We start from the raw sequence: 11,548 nt of genomic DNA on the forward strand, positions 1-11,548 counted from the left end.
TTTGTTAATGCTTTAACCTCTACAGGAGAAGATACAACACTGTGGCATCATAGGCTCGGGCACATGAGTGAGAAGGGGATGCAGATTCTTCACTCAACAAATTTGTTGCCAGGTTTGAAGCATGTTGATTTAAAATTATGTGAGAATTATGTTTATGGAAAACAGAAGAGAGTCAGATTCCTTAGAGTTGGGGAAGAAATGAAGAGCAAAAAATTAGAGCGTGTGCATACACATGTATGGGGACCTACTCAGGTATCATCTCTTGGTGGCTCTTGTTATTATGTTACATTTATTGATGATGCAACCAAAAAACCTGGATTTATTATATTCAAAATAAATCTGATGTATTTGATACTTTCAAGGAATGGAAAGCTTTGGTTGAAAATGAGACAGGAAAAAGGTTGAAGTGTCTTAGATCAAACAATGGAGGTGAATATTGCAACAAAGAGTTTGATAGGTACTGTTAAGAGAATGGAATTTGTAGAGAGAAGAAAATTCCAGGAACACCACAAGAAAATGGTGTGTTAGAAAGGATGAAAAGGACAATCATGGAGCATGCAAGGTGCATGAGATTGCATGCAAGATTTTCTTTACAATTTGGGTCAATGATGTAGATACTACTATTTATCTAATAAAAAGAGGGCCTTCAAGTTCCTTGGATGGTGGTATTCCAGAGGAGGCATGGAAAGGTAAAAGGGTAAACTACTCTTTTTTAAATACTTTTGGTTATGAGGCCTTTGTCCACATTAATAAAGAAAATAGAACAAAGCTTGAGGCAAAATCAAAGAAATATACCTTTATTGGATATGGTGTTAATGATTTTGGTTATCACTTTTATGATTATGAAAAACACAAAATCATTAGGAGTAGAGATGTCATATTCAATGAAAAGGTTTTGTATAAGGATCAGCTATAGGAAAAGAAACAGGAAAAAGAAAATAGGGAATACACAGTGCTTGACGATATCATAGGAAAAGTGATGGCGCCTGAAAATCATAATGATCAAAAGGCAGAAAAAAAAAACACAACAGCAGCAAGCACCCCAAACACCTGAAAGTGGTGTTAGAATATCTACCAAGATAAGTAGACCCCCTGAACGATACTCTCCTTCATTATATTATGTATTGTTGACTGATTTTGGTGAACCAGAATGTTATGAAGAAGAAGTGCAGATAGAAACTAGGAAGAAGTGGGAACAAGCCATGAAAGAAGAGATGGACTCCTTAGCACATAACTAGACATGGGACTTAGTCAGGTTGCCTGTAGGTAAATCCACATTACAGAATAAATGGGTTAATAGGCTGAAGGAAGAAGATGGAGGAAAAAAAAGGTACAAATCTAGACTTGTGGTGAAAGGGTTTGCAGAGAAGAAAGGTATTGATTTTGATGAAATATTTTATCTTGTTGTTAAAATGACTTCAATCAGAACCATTTTAAGTCTAGTAGCAATTGAAGATTTTCATCTTGAGCAGTTAGGTGTAAAGACAACCTTTCTCCACGGGGATTTAGAGGAAGAGATATATATGCAGCAACTGTAAGGATATGAGGTAAAAGGGAAGGAGAAGCTAGTGTGTAGGCTGAAGAAGAGCTTGTATGGCTTAAAACAGGCTCTGAGGCAAAGGTATCTAAAATTTGACAGGTTTATGTCTAAACAAGGTTATACTAGATGTCACTCTAATCATTGTGTTTATCTCAAAAGGAAAAATGATGACAGCTATATTATATTGTTATTGTATGTAGATGACATGCTTGTTGCAGGTTCTAACATGCAAGAAATAAATGTGATCAAAAAGAAATTGGCAAACTCATTTGCAATGAAGGATTTGGGTGCTGCAAAACAAATCCTTGGTATGAGAATAACTAGAGACAGGAAAAATCGCAAATTAACATTGTCTCAAAGTGAGTACATAGGAAAGGTGTTGAAAAGGTTTAATATGCAGAATGCAAAAGAAGTTGGTATACCTTTGGCTAGCCATTTCAAATTAAGGAGGCGTGTCCCAAGACTCAGGAAGAAATGGCTCATATGTCTAAAGTTCCATATGCATCAGCAGTTGGAAGCTTAATGTATGCAATGGTTTGCACAAGGCCTGATATTGCACATGCAGTGGGACTTGTAAGCAGGTACATGAACAATCCAGGAAAAGAACATTGGATGGCAGTGAAGTGGATTCTTAGGTATCTGAGAGGTACCACAAATCAAGCATTATGCTTTGGTGGTTCAAACATTGCTCTACAAGGATATGTTGATGCAGATATGGTAGGTGTCAGAGATAACAGGAGGAGCACTACAAGATATGTATTTACTGTAGGTGGAACAACTGTCAGTTGGGTTTCAAAAATCCAAAGTGTTGTTGCACTTTCAACAACAAAAGAAGAGTATGTTGCTGCTACAGAGGCTAGTAAAGAAATGATTTGGTTACAAAGGTTTCTGGATGAATTCGGCAAGAAGCAGGAGTTGGTCAGGTTATACAGTGATAGCCAGAGTGCCATACATATTTCAAAGAACTGTGCATTTCATTCCAAGACTAAACATATACAACTCAAGTACCATTTCATACGGTCAGCATTGGACGATGGACAGTTGAAGCTAGAAAAGATACACACTAGCCAAAATCCTGCAGATATGTTAACAAAAATTATAACCAAGGAGAAGCTGAGAATCTACTTAGTTTCAATTGGTCTTCAAGTATGATGAAGAGGGTGAGAAATAGCTAGGTCCGAAGTGGAGCCATTGTCCAACAAATGAAGCAGCGATGGAGTTGCTATAATCAGTCTCCAAGTGGGAGATTGTTGGGTGTGGAGCCTGATTATCTTATGTATTCATTGGACCCCAGTTCATAATGGGGTAGCAATGCCACCTATAAAATATTTGTTGCAGGGGGTTCTAGGGGGTGGTGGCTGTGACCTTTTGGGAGGCCCCCCCTGGCGGGGGGTTTCGGGGGCGCTGCCCTTGATGCTAAGAATAGATGTAAAATTGCCTTGTAAAATGTTGTAATTTCCTAGTCAATTTGGGCCGTTCATTAGGTAGAGATATGATGGTAGAATTTATGTTTAATTTAGGTTTTTTTGCCCTAGAAGGCAACCCCTCGCTATATTGAGGGAATTGTATTGCGTCTATGTATATCTGTATTCTGAGTGAGGAATAGAGAGGAGATTGAGAGCGAAGAGGGAGTTACAGTGGATCTGTTGTAGGTTGTATCTCTTCAGTTTGCTAGATAATATAAAAATAAGGATTGGTTGTTTTTCCATGGACGTAGCCCAAACTAGGTGAACGACATATATCTGTGTCTCTCTTGTTTTATGCGTTTTCTATGTTTATATTTCTGCAATATTTTATGTGTTCCATTTCTTTGTAATATATAATTTTCTAACAATATGGAGGGACATTTTTTCGTGGCATGGTTCTCTATATAAATTGCACATTTATTAGTTCCTTTAATATCAAGAGGACACTCTCTTAAAAGATGTTTTTCCTACATTTTGGACAAAAAATAGATAATGACTCTTGTTCCTCTACAAGTTTTTGTTGAAATTTAAAAGTATATTTGTTTACTAACAATATTCATTATTTCACTTTTCATATTGTCCATTGTTTTCTCTAATCCAATAATCATAGCATTAGTAGATTCAGTTTTCTTATTTCTTTTCTGAATTCCTTTACTAGATCTATATTGGTTCCTCAAAAATTTCCTGCACAAGTCACAGATTTGATCAAAAGATTTCGGAGAAATATCCCCTTGTCCCAACAGATTTAGATTATTCCTAGAATAATTAGTAAGCCCACGTAAGAACAAGGTTCTAATGGTACTTAGATCAAATTTGTGCTTTGACCTCTGGAGGATGTACAAGAATCTCTCTAAGTAGTCCTTTAGAGTCTCACCATCATTTTTCACAATAGTAAAGATTTCATCTTCAATATATCTAGCTTTACAATATTCATTATATTTTAAAAATAAAGTTCTCTTCATTTTTTCCCAAGAATATATAGTGTTTCCTCCTAGTTCCATGAACCAGCGAAGCACCACTTCCTTGAGAGTTGCAGGAAAAAAATTTAACTTCTGAGAATCAGATGAATAATCATAACTTCTACACAACATATCAAACTAAAATAAAAAAGAGTTTGGGTCTTCATGTACCTTACCATATAAATGAGGAAGAGTTCATGGTGGAATATTTTTCATTTTTACTTGTGTATCAAGATCCACAATTGTGAATCCAAAAGTGGATTATTCCTCATTTACCTGATTTTCACCAGTTCCTTCTGCATGGTCTTCATGATCTACCATTGTTGCTCCTCCAAGTGAACTGCTCTCAATAGGCTGAGAAGGCTGACTATCAGTTCTAATAGTCCCATTCTTCCTCTTTGTGGGTTGTGCCACACCTGGACCGCTGCTACTAGAGCCCAAGTAGACTGTTCCTGTATGATGATTCTAGGTCTGTTTGGACTTTTTCCCTAAAAAAGAAGGCCCAATATGAGATTTGATTTTAGATTTATCAGTGTTTACTTGGACCCTAGTGGGCTTCAAACCCCTACCTCTTTTATGCATTCATTTCAAAAAATGACAAAATAAAATTCCAATAAAATGTTGGAATTCAAAAAATAAGTTAAACACCTATGAATTCCTTCAAGCAATCGAAGCACACTGCATAAAAAATAATAGAGAACTTACCCCTATTTCAGAAAACAGAAAATTATTACCAATTCAAATCACCTCCACAGCAATGGCACCAAAATGTTGGGTGCACGAATTGCACTTAAATAAGCTCCTTCAACACTTAATTGTCAACCCGGGGGTTTGGTAAATATAAAGATGAAGCACAAATAATGTTAGAAGTGGCATGAAATTTTGATATTTCTATTCCTACTTCTCCATTGGAATTTTTCAGAATCAAATAGAAAAATCTCGAAGGAAACTAACACCAAAGTAATTCTTGTGCTGGAATGTAAAATAATGCATTTGCGAAGAAATCAAATAAAGGAAATTTCACACTACTGTAAACAATCTTAACTGCTGAAGTGACACTTTATCTTTATCCTCAATATAGGTGGTGGCAGTTTAAAATGTGGGCCCTTGAAAAGATTTACCTTCTAAATGATTTTCCTTCTCACACTCAGTGGTCGCTCATGTACTCTTGCAATCTTCTTGCACTAGTGCAGGTACATAATTTAAGTAAGAAGTATATTTTACACTTACACTGAAGACTTATATCTTCATGTAGGGGCTCTAAGCCTCAAGGCATAGAGCACTCTTTTCTTGTAACAAGGCACTTGTCCTTGTACCAAAATAGATCTTCCTACACCAAGTATTCCAATTTACTTTTGGGAAAAGAAAAGAGGATGTTAACTATAAAAAGAATTGCAAATGCGAGCAGAATCTAAAATAATATTTCACATGAAAAAGAATGCTTTAATCAACTGAATCTCGATAATAGAAATAAACTTCTATGATAAAAACAATCTTCAAAAGTTAAAGAAAACTTTCTTCAGTCAAAGGGTTTTGCATGCAATCAAATATAACTCGAAATGGTTCACTATAATATTCGAGATTACTTTTAATCCTTTTCCTTAAATCCTGAAGTGAAAATACAAATTAAGATATGCAACAACATTCTTTTCTATTTCATGAAGTTATCCTTAATATTTAAGAATTTAACTTTTAGTATTAGAGATGCCTCATTCGAACGATAAACGCTTTCTTTGCAAAAATAGATTAAATCATATAAAGGAAAAGAATGAAGCACCTGCTCTAAATGAACTAGCAAAGCAGAGTGCAAGATCCTATGTGCACTAGTGCAGGGATGATCTTATCTGCACGATCCAAGCGAAAGAAAACCAAAAAAGAAATTAGAGGAAGTAAAGTAATTTAATTTGACTTTCACACAATGGATCCGTTCACACTTGATTGTTTTAATGAAATAAATCAGAATTCGTAAGCAAGCACAAAATTAAGATTAAAACCACACCTCTGTAAATAAATAGAGTTAACAAACCTTTAGGATAACAAAAGTAAGAGGGTAAACGAGCTGGGTCGGTTGGTCCCCAGCCAACCAGCTCGTTTCCCATTTTAGGAAACAAAAACCTTCAGCATGTTACTAGCACATCAATGAATAATTATAATGCAGAAGGAGAAAATCATGCCGCAACTCCTTGTATTAATTCCGATCAGCAAATATAAATTTGAGTTCAAGTCTAGCCCAGAATGAGGGCGAAAATGAAATTACAAATAAACCAAAAATTACAACTATACTGCTATTGCTATTGATTGCTAAGGTAGTTCTATCTGAAAGCTACATTTTATACAACCCTTCGGCCTATGGCCGTAACCAAAAAATATAGTCGTTCCAAATCAAGACTTTCGGTTGAAACGAAATGACAAACAAAATTACAAAATTAAGTCAGTGGCTATAATAAGATGTGAACTATTCATTGGCAGTAGACCTGATCGTCGACCATATACCTAACTATGATCCAGTTTGAGTTCAACTCCAGATGACCGCAAACGAACTGGACAACATGCACCAAGATGCCGGCGTGAGGTGATCGAACTGTTGAGGAGATCACGAACCGGATAGTTGCTGACAGTGCAAGAATCTACCTACACTAGATCATGCTAGTATAATGATTAAGACTTTAGCTTATCAAATACTTTAGGAAAGTAAATATAAGTTACAAGAAATATTAAAGGCGCGAAATCTATTTAAAATGATTAATTAAGCACATAATAAACCTTGAAAATGAGATATGTTTTTTAAGGAATAGACAATATTTTTGGACTAGTGCAGGAATGAGGAGGTTTATGTAGATAAACAAAGGTTAATGATTGTTGTTTTGTAATAGGAAGGGGGTAAAAATGGAGCATTTCGGCCTACCAACAAATAGTGATCTAGCTATGTCATATAGATATCCACCTTCAAATCATCATATCGAAATGTACTTTTTCACTTCTATTTTTTTTTTATTTAAATCAAATGTAAGTAAATATTTAGGGGTTAATATTCTCATATGGGATAATTTTTCATGCTCTTAAAAAAAGAAAAAAAAAATCCAATTTCCATTTTTACTAAAATGATTCATTCAAATATTAGAGGATAAAATTATTTTACCTTAAAAAAAGCAAAAAATTGATAGATATTATATAAATTTATTAAATATCTCTCAATGCATAGAGAGCTCTGCAATGAAAAATATAATGGCGGCCATGTGGTAAAATCAAAGGGGAGGAACCAAGCAAAGGCCAGGGTACCGACAACAGAGAGATATAGAAGCAGACAAGGCAGACACCTGAGAGACACAGTCATGACAAAAGAGGTCAGGAGGGGAGAGATCCCCTCCTATCGGGATACGGTGATAGGGGAGGGTCAGAACAGTCAGTGGGCAAAGGAGAAATAGAACGCAGGCCTGGTTCTGGGAGCGACTTGGCAGGTGGGAAGAAGGGGAAGATGCCTGCCATGTGCGGAGGAGAAACCCAGGTTTGTGATTCCATCAAATAAACTAGAAAGGTACAAAAGTTACATGAAATACCACGCCCTTATCTGCAAGTTTTTCGGTGCATGGCCGTCTGAACGAGACCTTACCAAGTGGATACAACAAAAATGGCAGCCCCAAGGACACATTGAGCTAAAGTTGGGAGCGAAGGGCTTCTTCACAGTAATCTTCTCTAACCTACAAGATAAGGAAAAAGTGTTTGAAAATGGACCTTATTTTTATTATAATGCTGGTCTTTTTATGAGGTATTGGGAGGAATGCTATAACCCCGATAAGGAAAAATTTCTAGCAGCGCCAGTCTGGGTTCGATTATTTGGGCTACCCATAGACTTTTGGGACCTGGAAATATTGGAAGGGATAGGAAACACAATAGGAAGTTTTGTGAAAATAGCAGAAACCACAAAGAAAGGAAGGTATACATCATATGCCAGGATATGCGTCTATATGAACTTAGCAAACCCTATCCCAGATTTAGTGGAACTAGAGTATCATGAAGAAGTCTGGCAGCAAAACCTAGACTATGAGCATATACCATTTAGATGTCATAGATGCCATGAACATGGACATCTGGTTAAGGATTGCCCGATTACTATGGAAGAAGAAGAAAGGAGAAGTAATCTGCAGAAGAGAGGGCCAGTAGATCAGGAAGGATTCCAAGAGGTGAAAAGTAAATGGAAAATCACCAAGGTAAACCCCAAGGAAGACAAGAAGGAAAAACAAACAATCCCAGGGAAATCAAATAGCTTTGAAATATTACAGGAAGAGGGAGAAGAGGAGGACCAAACCATGGAAAATCAAGAAGATAAAGAGTCAGACAATAGCTCAAGTAGTGAAAGAGCTCACATAAAGAGGAAAGCCCTGAGTGAGGTCACGGACAAAGGCAAGGAGCAGGAAGAACTGGCAGAACAGATGGAGACAGACATGGAGACAATCAGGGAAGATCTTAGTCAAGAAGAAGAAGTCCTAAGAAAACTACTAAATGAATGGAGGAATTTGGATGAGAGGTTTATCCCAGAAGACCAGAAGAGGTTGTATGCGGAAACCTTTCAGCAGTACAAAGCTAAACAAGAAAAAGGTAAAGCAGCGCCGGAAGAATACCAAGAGAGCCAGAAGGAAAGCAGAACAGATCAGCAAGGACAAGGCAAGGGGGGGAAAAAATGAGGATGGAAAAATCTTAAAGATTCTATCCAACTAATGGGAGAAATGCTGGTAAACACAGGAAGAGTGGTTCTGCTGTCAGCGGTGTTTCAAAACCTATCTCAAACCCCTCAATGATTTTGACATCATGGAATATTAGAGGCTTAAACAGCAAAGGGAAGCAGAGACATTTAGCAGCAAGACTGAGGAAGGACAAACCACAGATAATGCTAATCCAGGAAACTAAAATTTCAGGCCAGAAGATGGAGGAAATTCTCAATAAAATAAACCCAAGATATGAGCAAGTAACCATAGACGCTAAAGGAAGTGCGGGAGGGATAGCAGTCATTTGGAATCCAGCAGAAGTCCTATCAGACTGGTGGATAGGAATGCCCAGAATCCTGACCGGTAGATTCAGACTCATTGGGCAAAGTGAATGGGTAGTTGTGTCGGCAGTCTACGGGCCCCATACCCCGGCAGATCGCGGCCTCTTCCTTAGTCATCTGGAAAAACTCAAAAATATGCACCAGGAGCAAAGGTGGGTTATCGCAGGAGACTTCAACTTGATAACCTCCAGAGAAGAGAAGAAAGGAGGCATTAGCAGGGAAGACCCAGAGATGGAAAGATTCAGGGATGTCCAGACAGACTTAAGGATGGTAGATATACCAACAATAAATGGGAAATTCACCTGGAACAATAGAAGAGGCGGGAACAAACAAATAGCGTCAAGATTAGATAGATTTCTAGTCTCTGAGTATATAATAGGTATGGACATTTTTTACGAAGCCTCCATCCTCCCCTCTATAGGGTCGGATCATTGGCCAATCAAACTAGAAATAGCTATGAACAACCAGAATAAAAAGAGACCTTTTCGTTTTGAATCCTTTTGGCTAAGAGATCCAGACTTCTTAGACAAAGCAAGAAACTGGTGGCAGGAAAGCAAGATGGGAGTGGAAGGTCGGAACAAAATGCACACGTTCCAGATCAGACTCAAAGACATAAAGGGAAAAATAAAGAAATGGAACAGGGAAGAATTTGGCAACATACAGCAAGAGAGAGGAAAACTATAGACTAGAATGGCAGGAATACAACAACAAATCATCAAGGAAGGAAGAAGCGAGGAGTTGGCTGAGGAGGAAGGCAGGTTAATCAATCAACTGGAGGAAAGACACAAGTAGGAAGAAATTCTGTGGAAACAGAAATCACGTGTCCAATGGTTGAAAGACGGAGAAAAGAACTCCAAATTCTTCCACAAAGCGATGTTGAATCACAGACAGCACAATCGAATATTTTCACTGAAGGATAGTCAAGGAAACAGAGTGCTACAGCAGAAAGATATGGAGCAGCTCCTGGTGGACTATTTCAAAGGGATCCTAATAGAACCAAACATTAACAGGGAGGAGGAAATTGATAAGGTTTGTCAACATATTCCTAAAAAAGTAACTAGAGAACAAAATCTGGCTCTGCTCAGGGTAATTACAAAGGAAGAAGTGGAGGAAGTGGTGAACAAAATGGTGAAGAATAAGGCCCTGGGACCTGATGGCTTCACCATTGAGTTTTACCAAGCAGCCTGGAGTTTCATGGGTGACGACCTGTTGGACTTAGTGGAGGAATCAAGGTGTACAAAACGCATGCATCAGGGACTAAATGCTACCTTCTTGGCCTTGATTCCTAAGAATGGAAATTTGGACGAACTGCAGGGATTCAGACCAATATCCCTCTGTAATGTCGTGTATAAAATCTTAGCAACAATTATGGTGAATAGACTCAAGCCAATTCTGCCTGACCTCATAGCTCAGGAACAAACCAGTTTTGTTAAAGGAAGGCAGATAACAGACGGAATTATAGTTGCCCAGGAAGTAATCCACTCCCTGAAAAATTCTTGAAATTCAGGCATGCTAATCAAATTAGACCTGGCTAAGGCTTATGACTGCCTTAGTTGGGTGTACCTGGAAGGTATCCTCAAAGCCCACGGATTTGATGAGAGATGGGTGAAATGGATCCTGTCTATGGTGAGCACTCTAGTGATGTCAGTCCTATTGAATGGCACCCCCATCGAAGCTTTCAACCCCTCTCGAGGGCTAAGATAGGGAGATCCCCTGTCTCTGTTCCTCTTCATTGCTTAGGTTTATGAGTCCCTTATGTTTATGATATCAATCCCTTAGGCTTATTAATTTAAGGGTTCATATTCATAGGGTATAATGTTATTCACAAGGTTAATAATATTAACACTAGGGTTTAATTTAAATCTCTTGGATTTATAATCCATTGGGCTAATATTATTTTGTCAATATGAAAATCAACAGTGTCCAATGATGGTCAACCTTGTTTATTTTAGGGTTTTTAATATTTATCGTAGGGTTTATACAGATTGCGTTTATAATATTAGATCCTTGGGTTTAATATTATTCCCTTTGGGTTTATAGTACCTTGGGTTTTTATTGTTAATCCATTGCGTTTATTAATCCCTTTGCTTTATTAATCTAAGGTTTCATATTCCTATGGTGTAATAGTATTCATAGGGTTTATAATATTAATCCCAACATTTAATATAAGTCTTTCCGATTTATAATCATGGTCAACCATGATCAACCAAGGTCCAATGTCACATTGTGATGGAGATTGTCTCAATATGAAAATCAACCGTGGTCAACCAATTTCAATCATTGTGAACCATGCTCGAATGTCACATTGTGACAAAGATTATATCAAAAGGAAAACCAATCATGATCAATATGAAAATAAATCATGATCAATCATGGTCCAACGTAACATTGTGACCCGTTTGTCCCAATATGAAAATCAACCATGGTCCAATGTCACATTATGACAAAGATTGTCTCAATATGAAAATAAACTATGGTCAACCATGGTCAATAACAATCAATAACCATGGTCACATTATGAAAAATATTGTCTCATGCT

The 11,548-nt window shown here is 37.3% G+C and overlaps 1 protein-coding gene across 1 annotated transcript; it reads left to right on the plus strand.

Annotated features, from left to right (window-relative positions):
• Positions 1–8,886: 8,886 nt before the first annotated feature.
• Positions 8,887–9,693, plus strand: LOC149266279 (uncharacterized). The gene has a single exon (XM_089407730.1). The coding sequence runs from the start codon at positions 8,887–8,889 to the stop codon at positions 9,691–9,693; it is 807 nt and encodes a 268-aa protein (XP_089263856.1).
• The last annotated feature ends 1,855 nt before the right edge of the window (positions 9,694–11,548 follow it).

This window comes from Pinus tabuliformis, chromosome 6, assembly GCF_031772625.1.
Source record: "Pinus tabuliformis cultivar Carrire ecotype Pingquan chromosome 6, CPIR1, whole genome shotgun sequence".
In the NCBI taxonomy this organism is placed as follows: Eukaryota; Viridiplantae; Streptophyta; class Pinopsida; order Pinales; family Pinaceae; genus Pinus; species Pinus tabuliformis.

Bases quoted from the DNA above. Each gene is read 5' to 3' on its own strand.
- LOC149266279 (XM_089407730.1), top strand. From the start codon at position 8,887: ATGGAGGAAATTCTCAATAAAATAAACCCAAGATATGAGCAAGTAACC.